This window comes from Rhodofomes roseus, assembly GCF_022264815.1.
Source record: "Rhodofomes roseus strain CIRM-BRFM 1785 chromosome Unknown C8Q71scaffold_10, whole genome shotgun sequence".
Lineage (NCBI taxonomy): Eukaryota > Fungi > Basidiomycota > Agaricomycetes > Polyporales > Fomitopsidaceae > Rhodofomes > Rhodofomes roseus.
Window position 1 is genome coordinate 425,126 of NW_025952966.1, and position 24,245 is coordinate 449,370.

Below are 24,245 nucleotides of genomic sequence, written 5' to 3' on the forward strand. Positions count from 1 at the left end.
GCCTCGCGTCTCGTCGACTTGTGCATTTGATCCTGAGGTCAGTGAAGAACACACTGAAGTACATATGTGACTCGCCGTTTCCTTGTTGGCGTATGCAGGATTGCCATACGAGTGACGGAACCAAAAACCGCGAGCAATGTATGCCTGCTGCTGCATTGTCATGGCTTGTGACCGGAGCGGAAGCATTTCGTCTCGATGAAGGTGGGAATATGAGGAGGCATCTATACACCGCCTATTTGAGATGCATTCACGAGTGGCGACAGCCTCTCTGACGTCACGACAATGCATTGCCCTTCTTTGCTGTGGGCGCAGCTGCACTGTCCCCTCATCTCGTGGTATATTTGGCCTATAGCCTACGCTGCGCTACCATGCAGAGTGCATCCTGTCAATCCGCGGCATCGTCTGTACGACCCATCGAGCATGGCACGCTGGCACGCGTCGCGTTACTTGCTAACAATGTCACATGACCGCGTCTGGGGGCGCGCATGCTGTGATCATATCATATCGTAAGTAGACTTGCCGTAGACCGTGACTCTGAGTCTGACATCGGCAACGTTCTGCTTGTTGGCATTACGAGGTTTCTACTTCTCACAACGCGGCCAATATCCATCAGTATGTTGCGCATTCCGATCTACTGAGTTCGGAGTACTCACGTTGTCCCATGTCCCCAAAGCCCGTGTCCGGCCCGGCGGGTGCGATGCTGGAGCAGAAGCATGTTCACCGCCGCGATTCTCACTGCGACTGGTTGTCTTCCGAACACAGCCAAAGTTGTGGAAGGCTACAGTACTGAAAACGACCACAGCAATCATGTTGGTGAGATGCTATACACGGCATCGTGACGCGCTCATGACTGTTCTCATCTAGCCTCTGGGCACTCGAAACACAGCTCCAAAACGAACGGCCGTCCATGTGCGAGGTGGTCCATCGAAGTCGCTGGTTCGTTTCGATCATCGCGCTGCTGATCGAGATTCGCAACGTGGCTGGGTGGCTTTTGAATGTAGTTGACGCCGCGGAAGCAAAGTTACAGGTCTCGAAAACGACAGTTAGCAGCAATGGTGACATGGTCAACCTCGCGCCGTAACAATGTACGCGTTTGTGACGTATCTCGCCCAGATACCAGCCGCACATTGACCCTTGCGTGATCCCATATCACTTCTCGCTGCTCGCACTGACAGGTAAGCACACTGGCAGTAGACCGAACTCAACCGTATCGATTCGATACGCATATAGCCAGATATCTGCTCATCGTAATGCCCGCGGGTATTTGCTACGAGGCGGTATCATTCAAGCATAGACTGTACAGCAGTCAACATCTGTATATTCCCGCTGTTCCCGAATAACATCCGCAAACGGTCGTCTCGCCTTGAACACCCGTCGCCTGCAGACAGGGACGCAACGGCCTGAGCTGCATAAAAGCCCAATCAATCGCGACACATTCTCCATCGCTCCTTGCATCCGCTCCATCACTCACCCACACCCTTCACACTCTTCCACACCACTCCTACCTTCGCCATGTCATCCAACACGTTCACCTGGCCCGCCCTCGTCTCCCTCTCGGCCAAGAAGACGGGAATGAGGGTAGGCCGCGCGCGTAAGCAGCCTGTTCTCTCGCACATCGGCAGTCCCGAGGCCGCCTCGCTCGAGTGCCCTGCGTTTATGTATACGCAGGGCCAGATGATGCGTCTTGTGCCTCTGACAGAGGCGCAGCGCGATGAGGCGATTCGGTGCCGTGGGCTCTGAGTTGCGGTTATCGATGGTCCTGTTGATGTCGTACGCCGTGGAACTGCTGGTCAGTACGCGGTGGGTGCGATGTCCACGTGGGACCATGGGGATAGTCGTGGGCTGTGCGATGCACGGGCGGTGGTCGCCAGTCAGAAAAGCCAGGATGGGGTGCGGGACTGGGGAGTGGAGTGTACTCGTCGGGAATCCTAGGCCCCGATGGGTCGCAGAAGCCCCCGAGAACGCATTCTGTCCTGGCATCGGGCGCGCGGAGACTTACGAGTCTTCCGTCGCGCTCTGGTTTCGATTTCCTTTGTTCGGGCTCTATAAAAGTGGTTAAAAAGAAGAAAAAAGTTGAAAAGACTAAATCAGAAAAACAGCGACCGCATAGTCTCCGTCTACACTGATCTTTCCATGTTAATGTTTCAGATACATGTTCTTGAGTATATGGGACGGTGCGCTGCTCAAGACCGAAGACCGGGACCGGGACCGCGGGCAATGGTCAAGTATAGCCAACGGGTCTGGCGGGGTGTCGTTCGGGAGTCATGACCTGGATGGCCTCTGTTCTGGACCCTGCGGATTTCCCTTCCTTTCATGCATTGTATATGCCATTGACCTTTTCAGCGGATGGAATTCAGTATTTGCCTTGAAATGATAAGTCGCTTCCCTTCTACTCTCTTCCGACGGCAGCTAACTCCTCGATATCTTGTCTTCAGGCTGCAAAGCGAGGAAGGTCGGCCGCCGGAGAGTGCATGGGTGCGCAGGTCGACGTGTTGGACGATATGACTGGCCAGCATATGCGGTCCATCCGTCTACTCGTGCGTCTGTGTATCATTCGCCGGTCGACCTTCCAATGCCCCCGAAAGGGGGTGAAGACGCGCAGTGGGAGGTAAGTTATTTTATCCTGCCGGTGACTGGGAATGGGCCACTGACAACCCCACATACTCCTTGCTAGGTCGCCTTGGGTCCTCGAATCATCAAGACGCGGCAGCGACTTCGGTTTAGCCCTTATGTTCCGTTTCGTCTTTGTCTGGTTACTGATCATCACTACTAGACTTGAAAAATCACCTATCAACCCTCGTCAGTAACACAAGAGAACCGAACCATAATAACAGAAGATGAGTAGCTTTTCTTCGACTCTCCGAGTCATTCGGCAGTGGCTGACTTTTTTCTCCCTTCTCTTTCAGGCTGCAACGCGAGGAAGGTCGGTCGCCGGACGGTGCATGGGTGCGCAGGTCGACGTGTTGGACGATGTGACTGGCCAGCGCATGCGATCCTCCCGTTTCCTCGTGTATCTGTGTATCGTTCCCCGGTCGACCTTCCAATGCCCCCGGAGGGGGTGAAGACGCGCAGCGGGAGGTGAGTATTTATGCTGCCAGCGAGTGGGAATATGCCACTGACTTCCTCACATGCTCTTTCTAGGTCGCCTTGAAGCTCTCGACTTCTCAAGACGCGGAGTTGGATTCGGGCTGCGCTCTGCCAGTGCTGTTTCATCTTAACTTTGATCGCGCCCTGACCTCCATCTACAGACCTTAACAGTCGCTCAACAGCCTCCGTCAGCGTTTCAAGACAATCCGACCGGCGATAAGTAGTTTGAGTTTCAACGTTACGCACGAGGTAATACCGGACGTTTCTTCTGAATCCCCTTCTGCTCCATTTTCCCTGATAGTGTAGGCTTTCGCAGGTGGTCAGCCGGCGCCGGCAGGTGCCGAGGATGGCGGTGCTTTTGCGTTGTAGTCTGGCCAGATGCAACGCAGCTGTCTCTCCGTTTTCGGCATCTGCAGAGGTGGTCGGCTGAAGGAGCCAGGAAGAGGTCAGTACCTTTGCGCACGGGAAGGCCTCGGCCAAAAGGACTCACTGTTAGCTATTAGGGTCTCAAAAGGAGGTGTAGTCGGTAAAGTGGAAAGAAAAGATAAGTGCTCCGCCTAAGTGCCCTCGTCGGACGTTACCGACCATTCTGTAGACAGACCATGTGATTGGCGCAACCCCAGCAGGGTAACCTTCTGACCTTTCCTTGGTTTCTTACTTACCTTCGCTTCTACTGACCATACCTTCTACTAGGTGATCTTCGCGGCGGACGACGGTCGGGAGCCACGGCAGGTGCCGAGTGCGGACAGGGATTTGTGCTGTAGTCTGGCCAGATGCAGCACGCTTGCCTCTCCGTCTTCGGCATTCGCAGGGCTGTGAGCCGAAGCGAGCTAGTAAAAGGTCAGTGGCTTCGCTTCACCCAACCTCGGCTGGAACTGACTGCCTAGGGTTAGGGTCCCATATTACATTCGGAACCGGGAGGAATGCGAGGGAAAGATGAGTGCTTCAACTTACTGTGAATACCAATTGGAACTGACTTCTGCATATTCTGTCACAGGCTCATTCGCTCCGGATCTGTGACCAACAGGTGAGTGCTTTGATTCCTGCCGCAGGTGCCGAGGAGGGACTGGCGGCTGTGTTGTAAACTGGCCAGTTGCAGCGCAGTCGCTTGTTCTTCCCCGGCATCTGCATGGACGGGATACAGCTAACAAAAAGTAAGTAAGCTCAAGTCTTCGTGAACCAGTTTCAAGCACTGACCGCTCAAAGTGCAGGGTTCGCGTAGTCGTCAAGCGGAACTTGAACCGTGAGTGCTACGTATCCTTCTCATCGTGCGCTGACTTTACGCGTTCGTAGGTAGATCGGCTTGGAGCAGTGTGGGGAAGTCGGAGCCCAGGAGCTGGCCGTGTTGCGGACTGGCCAGTCGCAGCACGTTCGATTCTTGGGCGATAACGTCTCTACATTTCCTATCGGTCGAGGCGCAGCAAAAAGGAAAAGATGAGTATGCGGTTCTGATACAGTCATAAGACGCTGTACTGACTGTTGTCGTGTTCCCCTCTAGGTTCGTGCACTCGGTGCTGTCGAATTCAAGTGCCTCGATGTCTTCTGTCCTGGTTGATGGGCTCACGTCAGTGACGTTCTTCCTTTGCGAGCAGTTTCGGCATTGACGTTACGGCGATATGGTAGGTGCATTCACACTAGTCTCCCGCTTCCGTTGTGACTTGAATTTTAGATCATGGAGGGCGTCGAAGGGTAAGCCAGTGCCGAGGATAAGAGGGCGGCGGCGCTGCAGGCTGGCCAGTTGCAGCGCAATCGCCTTTCCATCCTCGGTTTCCTGGGCAGCCGCGGCGAGAGAGGGTGAGCAGCAATGTAAGTGAATGCCGACTATCGGGACTACACTGTCACTGACCATCCGGTTCGAGGGTAGTCACTAACGCATCGACTGAGCGTCCGAAAAGGTAAGAACAAATATTATCTCTTCGGCCTCGCCGACTGCTGACCTCAATCACTGTAGGTGAGCGCGTTCGGTCGATTCAGGGTGTAGAGATATCTAGTCCAGGAGCCTATCACGCTGCGACCTGGCCACTCGTAGCTTGGCCGTTTCCTGGCTTAGACTTCTCCGCACCCTCACCAGCGATCTGGCCAAAGAGAAACAAGTTAGATAAATGGCAAGTGTTAAGACATCACCGTCGTAGCTAAGCATGCGATGGCTTGCCAGTCAACCACGGTGAGTAGCTCGACCGTTATGCCTCTTTGTACGGGAGTCTCTGGTGCGGCGGGCGGGAAGAGGCATCGAGGACGAGGAGACGGGATGCGACTGTGTCAGGAACTGGCCACTCGCTGCAACCGCGTCTCGTTCAAGTTGTCTATTCCGTGGAGGCTGACAGCGGGGCACCCGGGCGGCAGCACATGAGTGATTTAGGATTAGACTCTGAAGTTTCTCAGCAAACTCACTATGATTCCGGGCTGCCCAGCTTTGACGCGGTCAGCTTCCTTATTTTCTGTGAGTCTTTCCCCCGGTAAATGGTGAATATACTTGGGTGGACACAGTGGCTTCGAGGTGACAGCGGTTCTGGGGCTGAGGGGCGACGCGGATACTTAGGTCAGGAGACCACATACATAACATACTTACGACCGACCGCCGTCCTCGTCTCTCCTCTCTGCGAATTTGGACAAGGCAGAACCCTGTAGCTCTCGTCTTGCGTCAATATATAGCGTCTTTGGTCGTCAGTATGGAGCAGATGGAAGATTGGAATCGAGATTTATGCTATAACCTTTGTTGTGCGCCCAGCGATTTCGTGGCGCTGAGCCGGGGACAATACCTGCGGTCAACTGAGAGCACTAGTCCCTCCGAATGCGATTGCATACTGCGGCGTACGCGCTACCATACATACTCGCTCGAGCGACGTTGAGGCGGCATAACTACCAGGCCTGGACACGGTACTCACCAACTTCGGGCGTGCACAGCCCGAGTCATCGGAGACCACCAGCAGTGCTCCCAGTACTCCCTTCACAACGTTCACCAAGGGCAGAGAACAAACTTGGCCACCAGCCATCCAGCACGCCCGGGCACCGCAACCTCCCGTGGGCCTCCTAGTTGTCGCGGTCGAACTTATCGCTCTCGTGATGTCACCGGGATATACGAGCCCGTGGGGCGCCTGCGCGCTCATGTCTTGAGCGCCTCCTCGCGGTCGATAACCGACTTCTCGAGCTTGATGAGGATCGTGGTGCGGTTGGGCAGCTGGTCCGTCGGTGTGTTATGTGCGGTCACGCGGGCGGGCTGTGAACGTAGGTTCAAGTTTGAATGGACATTCATGATGCGGTTAGCCGTGAATAAGGAGACGAGGCGGGGACTCACGAAGCCCAGGCCGTCGAGGACGGCCTCGACGATGCCGGCAGTGAAGGAGGAGCAGCTCAGCTGGCTCATGTCGCGCGGGACGGAGATGTTGCGTGTGATCGGCGGGTCGTTGTCGATGATCATGTCTGCGTACGCGTCCGCGATGTGAGTATGGTGCAGCGTCTCCAGGGGCGTACGCACACTCGTCGGCGTTCTCGACGCTCTTCTCGATGGCGTCGGCGGGCTTGCCGAAGACGGCGCGCCAGACCTGGGTGTGGATGCTCATGAGCGCGGGGAGGAAGCGGATCTCGCGCTTCGGGGCTTTGGCGGCGGCCTCGTTGCGCCACGACATGAGCTCGAGGACGCGCATGCCCACCCGGTAGCCGAGCGTGTTCAGCCTAGTGCGGGCTGGTCAGGGCGGCCGGGCTACGTCGAGCCGCGGAAGAGACGCACCTCCGCTCGAGGTCGTTGATGCCGTTGACGCGCTTCTGGGTGTACTGCACCATCTCGGAGAAGAGGAAGGCGAACGCGCTCGCGCTGACCTCGGCGGCGCGGGTCTTGTTGAGCGGGCGGTCGTAGATGGTCTGGCGGGGCGGGGCGGGCTTGGAGGCGGGGGCGGTGGTGTTGATGGAGGGCGCGGAGGGGAGGGAGAAGCGGGTGGAGGATGCGGCGGGGGACAGGTGCTCGCTGCTCTGGGCGGCGGAGGCAGAGAGGACGGAGAAGCGGGGGTGCGGCGCGGCGTGCATGGCGAGTCGCGTACACTGGCAGAGGAGACGAGGAGGTGGGCAGCCAGTGGGCGGCGGGATGGCGGGCCGGGGACGGCGGGATGCCGGCGGGAGACTCTGGAGGCGGAGACCGATGCGCGTGGAGACCATCTGACCAACCCCTGCAGTGCGACGACGCCTGCAGTGCGCCCACAGCGAGGACCACCCAGTCTTCCCCGACGTCGACGGGCTATCTCTCATCTGCTGGCCAGCGCAGCGCTGAGGCTGGGTGCTGGGACTCCGGCGCCGGAAGCATAATCGCATCGGCTTGGCAGCGATTGCTCAGCAGTGACATTCCAAGTCGTGCCCGACTAAATACCACTTCGCACCATGGACCACGCACACTCCTCCTCGTCCTCTCACCACCTCCAGGCCTCGACCAGTCGCGGTCCCACTCCTATTTCCCCCATCCATCACCCGCATACTAATACCCCGCTCTCGCGCCTTGCCATCCCCTACTCTACCTCCCTACCCTCGCTGCGCAGACAGGCTCACTCCCCTGCCCCAGGGGCAGACGACCAACACATGGCTGGCAGCCTCGCCGTCGCGTCTCCCACCCGAGGCGCGTCGCCTGCCGATCTTCAGAACCATCTGTACCAGTCATTCTTGACGCGCAAGACGGCAGACGTCGCATTGCGCATCCGGGGATCATGGCACGCGATCTACAGACTGCACAGGGTTGTGCTCATCCAGGCTGTGAGTACGAGTGTGATGTGTCTTACGCGCTCGGTATTGACGTATGACATCGTGTCAAGGGGTACTTCCAGTCCCTCTTCACGGCTGGCTTCGCAGAGAGCAAGTCCAAGCTCTGGGGGAGACACTCCGAGCTGGACGTCATCGAGATTGTCCTCGACGACCCGAACATTACGCGTGCAGGTGAGTCTCACGTCATGATTCTTGTCTCATCTGCGGGCCTGTTACGGGTGATTGTCGGTCGTGGGTGGGTATGTTCCCTCGACGCGCGGACCTCCGTGACGCGCCCGGGCGCGAATCTCCGGGCTCACTTGCTTCATAGAGGGACAGCCGTGTATCTATGGGTCCCTTTGAACTGCGCGCACCAGAATGGGAATGACTGTAGTGAAAGCCATTGCGGACAACTCGGTCTCTAGTCACGAAATAACGATAAACGAACTCTAAGCGGACGCCAGACATGCTTTCAGACAGCGTTATGCGACATGCTGTCGCCGTGCGCAGGCGTCAGCGACTGGTGTGTACGGAGGTGAATTACATGGTGCCGGCCGTGTGTCTGCCTGTGGACTGCTGCTTGTTGACTATGTAGCTCATCTCTGTACATGTCATGTAGTCTATGACGTCCAGCAATACATCTGTCTTCCGTGTCCGCGTCAGCGTCGAGAGAGAAACCATTCAAAGCTGTACTGCTCATCAATTGTGATGTCATTTCCGCGGACACATTTGCTAACGCTTTGCGCGCTTCTCTCTGCAGCGTTCGAGTAAGTGTTGCCAACGATCTGTTCTGAGCCTCCGCTTACCTGGATGCTGGCAGAGTATGCATTGCCCGATTATACGGCGGCGGCCCCCCACTCCACCTCTCGCCCGACCTCATACCCAACCCCTCCCAACCGCTCACCCCCGCCTTCACCCTTTCCTCCAACCCACCATCCTCATCCTCACCATCCCCGACCCCCGCGAACCACCAGCCCGCCACCCCGCGCTTCCTTCTCTCCCTGGTGGCGACCGCATCCTTCCTCGGCATGCCCGCCGCGGTCGCGCACGCGCTCCAACTCGTCCTCGCGAGCGTCGGCCCGCACACCGCCGTGCGCTACCTGAACTTCGCGATCGGGAAGGGCATCGGCGCGCCGGACGACCCGGGTGCGGGGACGGGCGGGGGCGGGGACGGGGCGGCGGTGGGGCTCGAGAGCGTCGCGGAGGTCGTCGTCGACGAGGAGGACGAGCCACCCTCGCCGTCCAAGCCAGGCCCAGGAGAGACTCAGACAGCGCTGGAGCAGCGCGAGAAGGACACGGAGACGATCACCGCCAAGCTCTCCGCGCTCTCCACCGCGCACGCCGGGGCCGAGGTCGAGGTCGAGACGCCCCTGCCCTCGCCGTCGATCAAGAAGGAAGCGCCGTCGTCGCCCCGCTCGGACACGTCCTCCATGGACGTGGACCTCGGCACGCGCGCGTCGTCCGCCGCGCCGACGGCCGAGCCCGCGGCGCGCCTCGAGCCGCATTATTACTATGGCACGGTGAACGACAAGGTCGGCGAGGCTGCGGCGTGCTGGCTCGCGAGGTGGGGCGCGGACGTGCTGGCGTGCGAGGTGGAGGTGCTTGGCGGGAGCAGAGGGGAGAGGGAAATGGAGAGGGAGCCGGTGGTGAGGTGGCAGGCTGCTGGTGAGGAGGGCAGGGAGAAGGGGAGGAAGCGGGGATTGACGGCGCCGTCGCGGTTCGCGCCGCCAGAGGGCGTTGGGAAGGGGAAGGAGCGCGCGGGTGCTGGGATGTCGGTGGAGGGCGGCGCGGAGGAGGCGGGCGTGGAACGTGCGGTACCCGTGGTGTGGCGGCGTGGAGGCTTGAGTGCGCGGTGGGCGCGCGGGTTGCTGTCGAGCGACGCGTTGTTCGTCAAGGGAGAGAGGGAACGATATGATATGGCAAAGGCGGTGGTGGAGATGAGGAGGGGCGTGCCGCCGGAGGAAAGAGAGGAGGTGGAGGAGGAAGAGATGGAGTGGGAGGAGCTGTTCCGCACGGGGATTTACTACGAGAACATGGTGCGTTGTCCGTGCTTGGGTTATGCTCGGTCGCTCATAGTGTTGCAGAGCCTCGACGACATGATGGCAATCTCGAAGGACGTATCCCCGAGTACGGGTCAGTCATACGTGCCCCTCTCCGTGCTGCAATCCGCACACTGGAACCAAGACGTCCTTCGACATCGTATCACGTCACGTCCACGCGGCGGAGGCTCGTCACCATCATCCCCGCCCCTCTCACCGTCCGCGCGCGACAAGGAGCTCGGGCTCGGCGTGTCCGGCGCCGGCCTACAGAAGGAAACGGAGGGGGGCGCGTGGTACCCCGTGCCCGGCGACTCGTCAGTGCGGATCGGGGACAGCACCGGCGTAGAGGGTGCCAATACGGAGCAGCAACTGCTCGAGCTCGTCTCCCCGCCGACTCTCGACAAGGGCAAGAAATCTACGCGAACGTGCGAGGAGAACTTCTTCGGCCTGCAGCAGCAGCGTTTCTCGGCGGCGGCGGCGTCCGCACTCGGCGACGGCCAGAGCAGGTACACGCCACACCCGCCGTTCAGGTTCGGCGTCGAGTTCTGGGACGTGGACACGCTGAAGGAGAAGAGCCGCTTGCATAGTCACACGGTGTGGTATGCGGGGAGCCTGTACAACGTGTACGTGCAGGTCGTGCGCAAGAAGGGCGTGCAGCTGGGTGTGTACCTCCACAGGCAGAGCTCGGTGGACCCGCTGCCGCCGTGCTCTGCGCCTGCGATACCTGCTCCGACGAGCTCCACTGTAGGGAGGACACCAGCCCAATTGGCTGCGCATTCGGGACGACCGGCAAGCTCGAGCGTGAGTGGCAGCGTCGTCTCGTCGCCGAGGCCGAACTCGATGCACTCTTCGGTGCAGGGCTACTCGTCATCTGGCTTGCCGATCCTCCCCCTGTCACGAAGCACCACGCCCGTGTCGACGCCCGCCTCTCCTGGTCTCGCGTCGTCACTCCCCTCGAGCAGTAGCAGCAGCACCCTCGCGTCTGCGCCTGCGCAGCCACTCACGCTCCCCGCTACGGCTCACGCCTCGGCGCCCCAGCAGCCGTACCGGGACCCGCGCCCAGCGGTGAGCGCGTACTTCGCCATCGCGTGTGCGAGTGCGACGGGCGCGAGCCTGACGAAGTTCACGAGCGCGCCGGACGTCTTCAGCATAAGCCAGAGCTGGGGCTGGAAGAGCAGCAGCCTGCGGACGGACGAGTACCTCGAGGTCGGCAGGGATGGGATGCCGCGGAGCGCGGCGAGCACGCCTGCGCGGAAGGAGGTGAGCTTGCGGGCGACTGTTGTGCTCGGTGTGGTGTAGTCGGTGTGGTGTTTGGTTGATTATCTGTAGGTTCGACGCTGATGGAGGAAGAATATATATACGTATGCTACCACGATGAAACAGTACTACTTGCTTTACTATCCCCTCTTATTCCCTACTGCTTTCGTGCTTTGCCGTACTACGTACCATACACATCGTGTCTTTGTACTTCCGTTCCAGCGTATATTGTACTTAGCCCGAACTACATAATCCAACCGCCGGAGTGATCGGTTTCCTCGCACTGATCGAGCGCTGGCGCCTCGCTGCAGGGGGGGAGGCGCGAGAAAGTCTTTGCTTCCGTGGCAGAGTTTCGACCACCGTCTGCACAGCCCGCCTCGCTGCCTGCTCGCTTCCAACCAGCTGCTCGCACCGCTCCCATGCCGACAGCGACGACGAAGCAAGACTCGGCGGGCGAGGCCCCGCCCCCGCCGCCGCTGCCCAACCCGTCCACGGGCAGCGCGAACCCTGCCGCCTCTCTACCTGCGTTATGGGGCTACCTGCAGCCCGCGCTCGACCACATGGTCCGTTCGCCGACGAACAGCCCGTGCAAGGCCCCCGCGATCGAGGTCAGCTACCATATGGGCGTGCACACCGCCGTCTACAACTACTTCACCTCTCAGTCTGAGCAGGCGGCGCCCTCGCCCGGCCCCGGTGTTGGGGCCGGTCTCCGTATCCCCGCGCACGACAAGGGCAAGGCGAGTGGGACGGATCTGTATGACCAGCTCGATCGCTACTACGCAGACGCTGCGCGCGAGGTCTTCCTTGGTGCGCCCACAGACGACAGTTCGCTCGTGCACTACCTCGTCCCATGCTTCAACCGCTACTCCGCCGGCGCGCAGGCCGTCAGCCGCCTGCTCAACTACGTTAACCGCCACTACGTCAAGCGCGCCGTGGACGAGGACCGCGGGTGGCTTCGCCTCGCGGACGTGCTCGATGCCGTCGCGCGCACGATCCAGGAGGATGACACGCGCGAGAAGATTCAGCGACGCCTACGCGAACGGCGCACGGAGGAGCTGAAGAAGTTTGGATACGTTGAGGGTGCGTTGCCTGCGGAGGTTGCGAAGGTCGAGGAGTACGCGGAGGCGGCGAGTCCGCCTGACCGCGTTGTCCACCTCTCTGCCGTTGCCTACCGCCGCTTCCGTATCGAGGTCCTTGACCCGCTGCTCGCGGTGCCCAAAGTAAAGGGGAAGGGGAAGAAGAAAAAGCCGCCACAAAATGGCGACAAACCGCCCATGCCGAAGGGTCGTCTCGCCCGGTCGGTCAAGGAGCTACTGGAGACGGAGGGAGGAGACGAGGAGGAGAGACGAAGACTCGCGGGCGGCCTAGCTATCGCTTTGAGAACGTGCGGAATCAAAGTTGACCACCCACTTCGTAAGAAGCTCGACAAATTCATTCCTCCGCCCGAGCCTACTACTGCGACATAGCGTCGTGCCCACTCCCTGGAATCTGATGTGTCTGCCTCTGACTCTGTCGCAGTCGTGTCCCGCTGTCTTGTATGTTCCGGATGTTGATGTTGTGTCATAATCATTGGCTGTCTGTTGTTTGTGATATAGTGTTACTGTGAGTCAGAGAGCGTTGGCACACTCCAACAGACATGAAGGCTCCACGATTGCCATGAGTGATACATTATATAAAGACAAGAGTACACATCTTCAAACCTATACTGTGACCCACCCCCTACATTTCTCCGTGCCACATTTGCACGGCTTTGCGCCCTTGGGGATTCTTGACTTGCCCTTCGACTTATTGTAACTGTATGTGGCTGTGTCCTTCGGGTTGTAGTCAATAGTCAGCTCAGTACGAGCTGGTACCTGCTTTGTCGTGACGAATGCGAGGTATGGTTGATTCAGTTCTGCTACAGTGTCCCATATTACTGGGTACACCTTCATGTTTGGCTCACATGAATGGCTGTGGAGTTGGTTCAGTGAGAGGTGTGTAGACATTTGGAGATGACTCATTACTTGATGAATCTGGACCAATTGCCTGTAATGAGTGTCTTCAGTAGCTATCACTTGGCATCCTAACAATGAATGATTGCATACCATGATGGAAGGAATCTACAGAGTATTGTTGCATGTTGCTGGTGTCATCTTCCATTTCATGGGCATCAAGGTCAAAGATGTATGACCTGTGCTCTTCTGACAGGCCTTCAGCATCTCTGCGGTGTCTATAACCTACAGTGTCAGATTCACAATACTGTATGAAGCCACAATACCATACATCAGATTCCTATACAGCACAAAGCCATAAGCTTGAATGTTACAATCTGGTTACTGAGGCAAATACATACCCTGTATAGATCCCAAGGACCTTGCCCACTGGGAGCTGTACTGTTGCACATACACCCCAGCCATGGTCACCAGTATGGAAGACCTCCATTGGGACATCCCTTGGCCTTTGTGCAACACGGTTCTGACAAGTATCAGGGCAATTGCAAAGCTGAACTGTATTAGACTGATGTAGGAATGAAAGAGATTGAAAACATACACTGTTGCATTCAACAACCTCAACACCAGGAGAAAGGTTGAACTTGAAGATATGCTGCAAATGGTGAATGATCAGTCATGTACATAAGATGAGGAAGAGAATGGCAAATACATACCTCACTATTGTAAGCATATTGCCTTTCACCAGCTTCATTGACCATATCAGAACCAGCTTGGCAATCACAACTCTGAATCCTCTTGCAACCCTGGTGGCATTCACAACCAACAAGGAATGCAGTGGGATCTGGATGGTCAACACCCTCAGCCCTGGACAATACAAAAGCTCAAAACTATACATAAATTGCATTGAGTTGAAACATACCTCACATAGTGGTTCTCACAGTACTCAAAATCCTCTAGACCTGGTGGGATCTGTTCATCTGGGCTTGAGATAATGTCCAGAGCAGCAGCCCCAGCAAGTCTTATTGCCTGGTTCCACTTGGTCTGTAGCTCTCTGCACAGGTTCCTCTGGACCTCCTGTATCTCAGGGCTGGCTGACCTAGCTACATGGAATCTCAACAACAAAACTACAGCTACACCATGGACATGGAAAAACTCACCACTTTCACCATCATGCTGGTCATCATCACTGTCCCCCTCAGTGATATGAACAATCTCCTCCCAGTTGCCATAGTACTCCCTAGAGCCTCTGCGCCTGGACTCAATGGCCTTCTCCACATATGCATTCTGGACTTCATGTGTGATGTCATCGTGCCAGGGCTGGTCAGGTTCAAGCCCAATCTTCAAGTCCAAGCTCTCCTTAGCTTCTACTGCACGTTCATCAGCACGCTCCCTGTCCCAGAAGCGCTCTTCATCCTTCATGTCCACACTTGACCTTTGCCAGGTTGTATTGGTGCCCATGGCATCATTACGTTGCCAGTTTTTCCATTTCACCTAATGGGACAATGGATCCATCAGATAACACTGTTACACAACCTACTATTCACATACCTCATAGCTAAGAACAGAAATCAGACCGTGTAAGTATATAAGCAGTGATGGGACACACCTCTTCATCCAATATGAGTCCGTTGCCTCACCCACTATACCAACGTACTCCCACTCTCGAGCCTCCGACTCCCAGTCTTCCGGTGGTGGTGGTGACAGCTCTGTGTCCCACTCTTGTCGGAGATGCCCAGTTTGAGGCATGCTTGGAGGTTTGAAAGACGGCAAAGCCCAGACAGAGAACAGTGAGCTCAGGGCTGTTGGTGCACGAAGGAAAACGTCGGGCGACGGGCGCGCGTGTCGCATCGAGTCGCTGGATGATCGCGAGCAAATCACGTGATCGAGAGGCAGCGCAAGCCAACGCCGCGCACGACGGCTCGGATGAGATTCAGCATCCATCGCCCCGTCCAGAACCCGCCGGCACTCCTCACGAATACATCAGTTCTCTACGTTGCATCGGCAGACTTTACCGGAGACTTCGTGAAGCACTCGGAGACCCTCTTGAGGGAGACATCAAGCTGCAGCCCACTGGCATAGGCCGATTGAACGCCTCTATTCTGGAAGGCGGCAGCGTACAGACGAATCGGCGATGCCCAGGCTCCTGACGCTACGCTACCATGGGTGACAGGTGCGGGTCGGTGCGAAGTTCAACATGCTGAAACAAGGGTATGTGCATCATGATGGGCGTCCCGGATGCTTGCGCTGACCGCGACCAGGTCTCGGAATGTTCAGTGAGGTTCAGCGGCATCCTAGCTTGACACAGCTCCTCGGTTGCCGCCTTGGCCGTGACTTCGTGTTTCTCGGTCGCCGCCTGTCGCCGCCTTATCCGTGCTTTCCTTTGACATAAAAGGGAGCCCTTCTCACCGACATGCTGCTTCGTTTGGCCACCGGTGCGGTACCACAGTCGTGTATGCTGCGCTCGCCCCTACACCCTACCCACTGAAGAATGTACTCCCTGGACCTCGTAGCAACCTTACATCCGCGGATGAAGCAAGACGTGTATTCGATGAAGTTTGTGTTCGCGAGGTTACATGCAGTATTCCGCCCATAGCTCATTCGGTTGATCTCATAGTGCGGAGGCGGTCAGTGACAATGAGGCTGCATTTCTTTCCGCTATTGACGAGCGCATAGCTACAGCCTGTGGATGATATACCCGCCTCCTGCGTCGCACTGATTCGTCAGCCTCATGGGAGCATTTGCACTATGAACCGGCTACCGCCGGAGCTGCTCGGCCACATCTTCAAACATGTCCTCGCAACGCCCCACGTACAAGAAACACCTACGAGAGACGCGTTCACGGCCTTTCAGATATGGAGACCCACGATTCTTGACACGACGAGCTCGCTCGTTCTGTCGCACGTCTGTCGGTATTGGCGCGAGGTCTGTTTGCAGTCACCCACGATGTGGTCCCACGCGGTCGACTCGCAATCAATCCCGCGAGACGTTCTCCTCGAGCTATCGCGGGGACTTCCTTTGAAGATTCTGACGATATCCCCAGAGTCCCGCTGGCTGCCAGCGCTCTCGGAGCAGAGCAAGCGCATCCAGGAGTTGCACTGGATACAGGTCGACATAGATCACAGCCGTTCCTGCCTCAGCTTCCCTGCTCCTTCCCTGCTCACCGTGACACTCACCGGGCCGCGCGCTCCTACGAGCTACCAGACGTTGGACTCACCGCTCGAAGACAACTTCCCCGTTCTCTTCAGCGACCAAACACCGTCTCTCGCGCACCTCTCGCTCTCGAGCCTCCCCTGGCTTCCGCGCAACCGCTTCGACAACCTCACCTGCCTCTACATTGACAGCTGCCACGGGCACAACCTACTCTTCCGCCTCCTGAGCCTGCTTGGCGGGTGTCCGCGCCTCGAAAATCTTATTATCTCTGCACTTCCTGATTTCGCGTCCGCGCACTCGATCAACGGTACCGTCACCCTCGGTGCACTGCGCACGCTCGTTCTGAAGCAGCTCGGTGCAGACGACATCGCGCTGCTCCTCAGGTATCTCGCGCTGCCCACGTCGACCGCGGTGCGCCTTACGGACATCTTCCCCTGCGCTGCGTCCCTTCCGGAGGCTCTCGCGGTGCTGCCGCCCGCAGGAGCGGCGACAAAGCTTGCGATCGATCTAACCGCGGCGGAGCCTTGCGTTTACGCTGTGGGCGATCAATCGGGCGTGCGCGTCGACGAGTATACGTCGTGGTTCCATTACGAGTTCTGGCTGGCGACCGCGTCCATGCTTGTGTCCCGTGCGCAGATCAAGGAGCTCTGGTTGAGAGCCAGCGCGCCCATCGACGGGAAGCACGGCGCGGCGTTGCACAACCTGATCAAAGCCCTCCCTGAGCTAGAGCTCCTCGTCGTCGACGAGTCAGTTGTCCAACTCTTGGGTAATATGCGGGGTAGCGTCGCGTTCCCGACATGCCCAAGCCTGGCGTCCGTGCACGTACACTGCGAGGGTCGCGCCGAGGCACGCGCGATCGTGGATGCCCTGCTTGCCAACCGTACCCAGATTGGGTGCAAGCGTGTGGTCGTGTACTGCATGCCGGATTTCACATTCGTACGTGAGGATTGGGCGGAGCTAGAGGCGTGCTTCCGTTCCTTGGAGTACCAGCGGTGCAGAAATACCCCGGAGATGGCGATGCCGGAGGTGTGCTGCGCTCCCGGCCATATGCTTTGGCCGTCCTGGCGGGGACGCGAATAAGACGAGACACAGATAACAAAATAGATGTTCGATGATGCGTGAAAGAAATCGGCGCAGGGAAGAGCAGTACGTACGGGTGTCAATTTAGCAGCGTGTTCCAATAGCACCGTAGAGTATAAACCGGGAATGCATAAACCGTCTTCATGGCGTGACCTCGGCCTACTATTCGAAGATTTTCAATTGTACGTTGTGGGATAACGCACGAGACGCGACACGACTGTAAATGACAAGAGAGTGGATGTCGATCACTTATCCTTCACCTGCTCCTCCAGCCAATTCCACAGCTTCTCGCCCAGCGCATCATCGTACGCTTCGCGCCTGCACTGTCCCATTCTTGCCCAAGGGATCAGATACTTGAAATCGGAATGAGCTCGCACTATCCCGGGTAGCCGACAGCGATAGACACGTACCTTGCCGTTGTAATCGAGCGTCTCCGGCATGGTGCCAGCCCAGAGTTGAGTGAGCGCGCCGTACGGGGCGTCATAGAGGACGAGGTTCTGCGAGCCAGTCAGCCTGACTATGTGAAATGGACGTCTGAACTGGAGCATACCATGACTTTACGGAGGACGGTAGGGGCGTAGCGCTGTAGTTCGGTCTTGATATTGCCTAGTACGTACAGAATTAGCCTCCACCATTGGCGTGAGGTGATCATATCCCACATACCAGGGTTACAAGAAGTAGATACGATGCCTTGGTCCGCGTACCGCTTCGCGAACTCGCGCGCGACGACAACGTTACCCTATCGCATACGCTCTCAGTCATGCGTTCCGACATGACACGGTCACACGCACGAATTTGCTCTGGGAGTACAGCGTGTTCGTCATCATACTCCGTCGCGCCGGGCTGTCCTTGATCGCGTCGAAGTTGAGCGTGTAGCCGTATGCCGCACCCGAGGAAGTGGTGACGATGCGCGCGTGGTGGTCGGGAGACGTTTCCTTGCCCGCGACGAGTGCTGGGATGAGGAGCTTCGTGAAGAAGAAATGACCTGAGCAGCTCATGTCAGCACGGCCGGGACAGGTTGGTGTGATATGCAAAAGTAACTCGCCGACGACATTCGTGCCAAATTGTAGGTCGTAGCCGTCTGCGGTGAGCAGCTCACGCGGAGGCCACATGACACCCCTACAAGCCGAGTTCACGATCGTATGAGCGGGCAAGCATATAGGGACATACGCGTTATTGAAGAGAACGTGCAGTTCCTTCTCCTTGCTACCGTGTTCGTTGATATTTGGATGGGCTCGCAGCGTCCGAGCATAGCGCACCTCATGAACTCCTCAGCGGCTCTCCGCACAGATGCAAGGCTGCTCAGGTCGAGCTCGAGGAATATAGCTTCCTTGCCTGTCTGTTGCACGAGCTCCTTGATCGCAGCGTCTACCTTTTCCTTGCTTCTGGACGCCATGTAGACCTTTGCGTTGTGCTCGAGCAGCGCCTAAGGTGAATGAGCTCAACTCACGGGCTGAGACTCGGGGCCAAGAGACGTACCTTGATCGTTTCCTTCCCAATGCCCACATTTCCGCCTGGGCCATGCCTTTGTCAAGTGATAGCATACACGACGTGCATGGATATACAGACCTGTGACGATCACGACGCGCCCCGTCAAGTCCGGCATCTGTGCCGGGGCGAAAGTCGACTTCGGCGGGAAGGCCTGCGAGAGAACTGCGAGCTGGTTGCCCATCCTTGCAAACACCGATAGTGAGGACGATGAACGGTGCAAGAGGACGATGTCGTGGTTATGGGATCTTCACGGATGGCCGCGCTGCGCGACGTTGGGCGTGCGAACAGGGCATGGCGACGGAGGTAGTCTTCTCAGCGAATCTATTCCAGGTAGGTCAGACTCAATGTGGTAAGTATGGCTATCCGTGGAAACGGGTCTCTTGAGAAGGAGAGTGGGGCTCACCTGGGGCTCGAACAACTACTGGCTCAGACTTGGCTCGGGCGTGCTCTGTCCGGGCCGTAGTACACACGGTACAGTCCAAGTAAAGTGTGCGCACAGTCACACAGTCCCACCGTATGTACATACGCGTGTGGCCATGAGTCGGAGTCGGTCGTCACCGGACTTCAATTTCACGATCAAATTCATTCTGCTTCCGATGCAATTCAGTTTCACATGGACTCAGACAAAACCAACTTGAAGGTGCACCAAATTCGAGCGTATGACTGGGCGACAGGCACATTGGTCTTCACGAATGGTCTAGGAAGTGCTTGAGCATGCTGAGACATGTCGAGATGCTTCACCTATAAAGCACGGTGAGTCACAGCCTCAGCGCCCCCGTCCAATTTGTCTGACGAATATGATGATATCTGCTCTGCCAGCGGTGCAAACACGACTGTGATGATTCCGGGGGCCTAGGGCGCAGCGGGTCTTGCTGTTGCTACAGGCAGCCCTTGAATTAACGTCGGCGGGGCCTGTCTAGTACATACGCACACTAGTACTACTCTGGCTATTACGCCGGAGTCACCGTGAGCTCGACCCTTGATCAAGGTACCACGCGGCCATGTGTACGATTGGTGTACGATTGTTTTTGACTTCTAGTGCCCAAGACCAGCGCCGCGTCGAATCAGGATGGAACTCGAAACGGTTCATTCCGGGTTTGCTACTGCCTAAATACGCCTGCTTTCCCCATGCTCAGTCTCCGACTTCCCGCGTTCTAGGGTTCACTCGCTCTTACTATTAGGGGACATGGGTTCATCGCACTCAAGGAGTATAGTGTCCGACCCAGAGAGGTTTGCAAGTCGTATCCCGCATGAGCCGGGTGGAATTCCCCAATGGCGTCAATACGACTACATCATCGTTGGTGGCGGTAGGTTGTTTCGCAATGGCAATTTTCATTCAATAGGCATTGACTGAATAACGCTATAGGCACTGCAGGATGTGTCCTTGCCTCTCGGCTCTCTGAGGATCCATTGAACACTGTCCTGCTCATCGAGGCGGGTAAGAGGTACGTGAGGGACCCGGTAACAAGCTTGCTGTATTATGAATGGGTTGCTACTACAGCCATGAAGGCGACTTACTAAGTCGTATTCCGCTTGCGTACACCAAGATGTTCCGGACGTCGGTCGACTGGAGCTATGAAACGACGTACGCGATATAGTCGCTCATTTTAAGGCCTGGGATTGTGGCGCTTACAAATCTTTCAGCCCGCAGAAAACCATGTATGACCGACGGATATGTTGGCATCGAGGCAAGTTGTTAGGCGGGTCAAGGTAAGCATGGATCTGTGATATCGAATGTACGTGCGTTGTTGACGATCGATAGCTCTCTGAACTCTATGATTTACCATCGTTGTTCACCCGAAGGTACGTTTGTGAGTCCTTCATATTGGTGTTACTCGATTATGCATATGATGCGCCGAATAGACTTTGACGAGTGGGAAAAACTCGGAGCGAAAGGATGGAGCTATGCCGCTATTCGTCCGTAAGAATGTTGATCATCCCACACTAAGGTCTTAGACTTGCTGACTGCGGCCTCGTTAGGTACTTCGACAAGGCCGAGCGGTACTGTCCTAGCTCGCAGTATCCTGAAGTCAAACGAGATGAGCATGGCTCGAGTGGTCCCTGGGCTATAACGCATAATGTTCAAGCTGCTGTAGGAATTCGGATATCCTCATAACTCCTCTTTCACATATTGACAACTCTGCAGCAGATTACTGACGCCGCCATCGAGACTTGCAAGGCAATGGGTTTGCCCTACAATCCGTGAGTTTCTGGCGTCATCTGTTGTGTCTCCTCAATTGTGATGGATGGAATAGGGACATGAATTCGCCGCGAGGAACAATGGGAGTCGGGCCATTCGTTGGGCACATCGACAAGAAGGGTAAACGTAAGTTTACACTATACATCTTACGCTTATCACGGGCATCACTGACCCACCATTAGGGAGCTCCTCTGCAACAGCATATCTCACACAGGCAGTGCTGGCGAGGCCAAACTTGACTATTGCTGTTGAAACCATGGTTGAAAAGATCATCTTCGCTCATGCACCTGATGTTGAGCCTCGCGCGGTCGCCGTCGAAGTGTCGAAAGGCCGTGGCTCGCCGCGATACCGTGCCGACGCTACCCGCGAGATCATTCTGTGCGGCGGGGCGATTGCCAGTCCACAACTCCTGCTCCTGTCCGGTATCGGGCCTGAAGATGAACTACAACAACTCGACATCCCTGTTGTACAGGATCTACCTTTCGTCGGAAAGGATTTCACTGATGTCTGTGGTCTCCCGGTGGTTTATCTCAAGGTGCTAACGGCTATTGATTGCCATAGCATATTGCATCTGGCCCGCTGTGTTTCCGTGCTAAACCGGCGGCCACTTGGGATCATTACACCAGTCGTGTTCCTGGGGCATTAGCCTTGCTTAGATGGTTTCTCACTGGAGGAGGACCACTCGCGGCCCTTGGAAGTCCGTCCGGGGCGTTCTTGCGCTCGGATGATCCTAGGTATGACTTGTCGTTCATTGTGAGACTGTTGACTTCTGATGTCGTCCCATAGGATCGCAGTGCGATCAGAGTTGGCGGAAAGTCGTGCGACCAAAAATATGACTTCCGGACCCGGTGCCCCGGACCTGGAGCTCGTTTGGGCCCCAGTCTGCTTCTCGGTGGATAACGGAATTGTCGTACCGGTCCCGGGGGCATCTGGTATAACAATGGTCCGTACAGCGCTTGCAAGCGTCTCGACCTTACTGACATCGTGCAAGGGGGCGGTATGCCTCAAACCTGAGAGCACCGGCCATATTACCTTGTCATCCAAGAGCATCTGGGACACGCCCGTCGTTGAGGCTAAGTGAGTAGACAACCTTGTGGCACGTAGCAATTCAGGGAATAACTGGGTCTACGCAGCTATTTTCAATCAGCAAGCGACATGAACGTCGTACTTCGCGGGACGAGGTTCCTCCTCCAAATCGCTCGGACTGAACCTTTGGCTTCTCTACTCGAGATTACCAATCCGGTAGATCAAAGTGACGCCTTTTGGCCAGGACACGCTGACCCGGACAAGGCTAGTTATGCTCCCCTTTGGTCACGTTTGTAGTACTGAGTCACTGCATCATCATAGGTTACCGACAACGAGTTGAGGGCATGGATACGTCGCAACGCTGAACCAACCTTCCACGCGGTGAGAACGCACTTCCGGTTTGCGTGCATTCAGACGCTTCATGTGTCTCCTCAGGTATCTACAGCAAGGATTGGACGAGACCGAGAGACCAGCGTGGTCGACCCCGAGCTTCGGGTCCATGGGATCCGCTGCCTGAGGGTCGTAGACGCGTCGGTATTTCCTTCTCAAGTATCCGGTCATCCGGTTGCCGTTGTCATTGCCATTGCTGAGAAAGCAGCAGATCTCATCAAGTCAAGCGCACGCTAGGTCCAGTTTACCAGTGGGTGATGCGTCAGGATGCTCGTTTGTGGACCGTCATGCGACCTCATGTACTCTGATACGGCTTGCCCTCTGTGTATGAGGTCAAGAATTTGCCTCGCACAGTGCATTACTAACGTGTGCTGCTCCTGAGCGAGAGCACTTCAAGCATTCCGTGGCTGGGGCTGTTATGTGTATTATCCTACAAAGGCCCCCATGCATCGCGGATGGCTGCTTGAACGAAGAACACCAGCGACTGGGTGGCCAATGTGACCCAATCTACATAAGTGCGATCTCACGATACCTCTGGCAATGTCTAGTAGGCTTCTAGATCGACGCGGGCCGTCCTCGTCATAAACCGAGTTACTTGTGGACTGACGCAGACGACTCGGGGCAACGGTGATGCGGCCTCCATGATCGTGCCAGTTCACGCTGGGCGCGCGGAGGGGAATGTCAGGCGGGCCCGGAATAGTAAGGCGTTAACGATACTCACAGGAGCGCGAAACGTACTACTCGCGCAGGTCGTGACAAGTACTGGTATCCGACAGCGGTTTCTTGTTAGTTCCTTTCAAGAGCAGGGTCCAGCTGGACCTGCTAGTGGAAGGTGCGTGCCGTTTACGACATCCTCGGGTGCAAATTCACACGACGTCGGCACTTACAGGCTTCGCCGAAGAACCAGTTCACATCGCCCGGAATGTTCAGAATTCATTACATACCGCGACAACGGTACGTACTATCGGCATGACCAAGGACGTACGCGTTGCTCCCAACTTGTCGACACGCCACTCGAATCATTTGACTCTATCATCACTGGCACGGTGGCAGTTGCGGTATCTCAGCTTGCACCCTTGTCTCGGTGGCGATAGTAGGTGGACGCCGGGCGCTGCTATGAGCCTGGAAGTGGGTTCCATACCGGGTGCCAACATGCGGCGTACGTGGATATTGGAGCGATTAGTAACTTTGTGAGGTTCATATCACCGTCGTATGGCCTTCTTGAAGTCCTTCCGTGCTGATATTCATCTCCGAAAGGAACCCAGTGATAATATGACTGCCGCTTCAATGCACGACATCTGGCGTCTCAAGTTGACAGAATATGATACTTACAGCTAAGTCCATATCGTTAGGCCCCATCCTCTGAAAACAAACACAAGCGGTGTTTGACGGGGCGCAGATCGCGATCAAATCGCTCACCGAGAGCGAATCGGACACCACTGTCACACCAGCGCGGCAGGTGGCGCAGCCCGATCGGCGTGCATACGGACCATCTCGAGCCTCGGGAGGAGCTAATATCAATGGCCGACACACTCCACCTCTATTCACGTTTTCCCAGCGGGGCCTAACGATATGTACATTGTATTCTGCCTCCTTTCACGTATGGACTCAGTTGTAATGTTCTGCGCAATGCTAGCGCTGGTCCTGGCAGGGCGACGAACCGTCCCGAGATCGAGCATCCGGGACTAGGCGCAAACCTGTGCTCCCTACGCCGATTGTAAGTAGCACTGACGAGTCCAAGGTACTTTTAGAAGTTTTTTTCTGCTCAGTTAGTCTCATGGCAACTGACTACAGGCAGTACTCTGGAAGCAGGACCGCTGAAGAGCTCAGATATATGGAAGTGTTCTTCGAGCGTAACGCCGCGCCCTGAGG

At 56.7% G+C, this 24,245-nt stretch overlaps 8 protein-coding genes across 8 annotated transcripts; 5 read left to right on the forward strand and 3 right to left on the reverse strand.

Annotated features, from left to right (window-relative positions):
* Positions 1–6,190: 6,190 nt before the first annotated feature.
* C8Q71DRAFT_723743 (TRAPP complex subunit trs31) lies at positions 6,191–7,107 on the reverse strand (the record flags this gene model as incomplete). Its single annotated transcript, XM_047921598.1, has 4 exons — positions 6,191–6,304; positions 6,383–6,507; positions 6,563–6,759; positions 6,815–7,107. 4 exons carry the CDS (start codon positions 7,105–7,107, stop codon positions 6,191–6,193), a joined length of 729 nt encoding a protein of 242 aa, XP_047778849.1.
* A 241-nt stretch (positions 7,108–7,348) lies between these two features.
* On the forward strand, positions 7,349–8,602 carry C8Q71DRAFT_50224 (uncharacterized protein). Its single transcript, XM_047918972.1, has 3 exons — positions 7,349–7,821; positions 7,881–8,065; positions 8,141–8,602. The coding sequence occupies exons 1-3, from the start codon at positions 7,456–7,458 to the stop codon at positions 8,232–8,234; spliced, it is 645 nt and encodes a 214-aa protein (XP_047778850.1). The 5' UTR covers positions 7,349–7,455; the 3' UTR covers positions 8,235–8,602.
* C8Q71DRAFT_50166 (uncharacterized protein) lies at positions 8,398–11,408 on the forward strand. Its single transcript, XM_047918968.1, has 3 exons — positions 8,398–8,576; positions 8,630–9,845; positions 9,894–11,408. Exons 1-3 carry the CDS (start codon positions 8,518–8,520, stop codon positions 11,145–11,147), a joined length of 2,529 nt encoding a protein of 842 aa, XP_047778851.1. The 5' UTR covers positions 8,398–8,517; the 3' UTR covers positions 11,148–11,408.
* Positions 11,409–11,524: 116 nt separating this feature from the next.
* C8Q71DRAFT_707917 (uncharacterized protein) lies at positions 11,525–12,571 on the forward strand (the record flags this gene model as incomplete). The annotated part of the gene is made up of 1 exon (XM_047920583.1): positions 11,525–12,571. The coding sequence occupies one exon, from the start codon at positions 11,525–11,527 to the stop codon at positions 12,569–12,571; it is 1,047 nt and encodes a 348-aa protein (XP_047778852.1).
* Positions 12,572–12,688: 117 nt separating this feature from the next.
* Positions 12,689–14,862, reverse strand: C8Q71DRAFT_50242 (SET domain-containing protein). The gene is made up of 10 exons (XM_047918974.1): positions 14,585–14,862; positions 14,194–14,527; positions 13,956–14,136; positions 13,750–13,900; positions 13,635–13,688; positions 13,438–13,586; positions 13,368–13,376; positions 13,190–13,314; positions 13,109–13,130; positions 12,689–13,055 (listed from the first exon to the last, which is right to left on the reverse strand). The coding sequence occupies exons 1-10, from the start codon at positions 14,780–14,782 to the stop codon at positions 12,806–12,808; spliced, it is 1,473 nt and encodes a 490-aa protein (XP_047778853.1). The 5' UTR covers positions 14,783–14,862; the 3' UTR covers positions 12,689–12,805.
* Positions 14,863–15,388: 526 nt separating this feature from the next.
* C8Q71DRAFT_758785 (uncharacterized protein) lies at positions 15,389–17,426 on the forward strand. The gene is made up of 3 exons (XM_047923757.1): positions 15,389–15,589; positions 15,651–15,660; positions 15,710–17,426. Exons 1-3 carry the CDS (start codon positions 15,525–15,527, stop codon positions 17,264–17,266), a joined length of 1,632 nt encoding a protein of 543 aa, XP_047778854.1. The 5' UTR covers positions 15,389–15,524; the 3' UTR covers positions 17,267–17,426.
* Positions 17,427–17,511: 85 nt separating this feature from the next.
* Positions 17,512–18,938, reverse strand: C8Q71DRAFT_796826 (NAD-P-binding protein; the record flags this gene model as incomplete). Its single annotated transcript, XM_047925703.1, has 10 exons — positions 17,512–17,619; positions 17,677–17,763; positions 17,817–17,872; positions 17,930–18,005; positions 18,058–18,251; positions 18,312–18,385; positions 18,437–18,472; positions 18,526–18,692; positions 18,746–18,780; positions 18,836–18,938. The coding sequence occupies 10 exons, from the start codon at positions 18,936–18,938 to the stop codon at positions 17,512–17,514; spliced, it is 936 nt and encodes a 311-aa protein (XP_047778855.1).
* Positions 18,939–19,943: 1,005 nt separating this feature from the next.
* On the forward strand, positions 19,944–22,610 carry C8Q71DRAFT_796827 (GMC oxidoreductase; the record flags this gene model as incomplete). The annotated part of the gene is made up of 16 exons (XM_047925704.1): positions 19,944–20,064; positions 20,124–20,202; positions 20,259–20,342; positions 20,402–20,467; positions 20,520–20,560; positions 20,621–20,678; positions 20,738–20,849; positions 20,907–20,959; positions 21,013–21,083; positions 21,140–21,462; positions 21,519–21,691; positions 21,744–21,900; positions 21,949–22,034; positions 22,091–22,267; positions 22,325–22,364; positions 22,419–22,610. The coding sequence occupies 16 exons, from the start codon at positions 19,944–19,946 to the stop codon at positions 22,608–22,610; spliced, it is 1,833 nt and encodes a 610-aa protein (XP_047778856.1).
* Between the last annotated feature and the right edge of the window lie 1,635 nt (positions 22,611–24,245).

Bases quoted from the DNA above. Each gene is read 5' to 3' on its own strand.
- C8Q71DRAFT_50224 (XM_047918972.1), top strand. From the start codon at position 7,456: ATGGACCACGCACACTCCTCCTCGTCCTCTCACCACCTCCAGGCCTCG. The intron at 7,822-7,880 runs GTGAGTACGAGT...CATCGTGTCAAG, and splicing joins GGGTTGTGCTCATCCAGGCT to GGGTACTTCCAGTCCCTCTT. The intron at 8,066-8,140 runs GTGGGTATGTTC...CTTGCTTCATAG, and splicing joins CGGGTGATTGTCGGTCGTGG to AGGGACAGCCGTGTATCTAT.
- C8Q71DRAFT_50166 (XM_047918968.1), top strand. From the start codon at position 8,518: ATGTCATTTCCGCGGACACATTTGCTAACGCTTTGCGCGCTTCTCTCT. The intron at 8,577-8,629 runs GTAAGTGTTGCC...GGATGCTGGCAG, and splicing joins CTTCTCTCTGCAGCGTTCGA to AGTATGCATTGCCCGATTAT. The intron at 9,846-9,893 runs GTGCGTTGTCCG...ATAGTGTTGCAG, and splicing joins GGATTTACTACGAGAACATG to AGCCTCGACGACATGATGGC.
- C8Q71DRAFT_50242 (XM_047918974.1), bottom strand. From the start codon at position 14,782: ATGCCTCAAACTGGGCATCTCCGACAAGAGTGGGACACAGAGCTGTCA. The intron at 14,528-14,584 runs GTATGTGAATAG...TTGTCCCATTAG, and splicing joins TTTCTGTTCTTAGCTATGAG to GTGAAATGGAAAAACTGGCA. The intron at 13,056-13,108 runs GTAATGAGTCAT...CCAACTCCACAG, and splicing joins AATTGGTCCAGATTCATCAA to CCATTCATGTGAGCCAAACA.
- C8Q71DRAFT_758785 (XM_047923757.1), top strand. From the start codon at position 15,525: ATGTACTCCCTGGACCTCGTAGCAACCTTACATCCGCGGATGAAGCAA.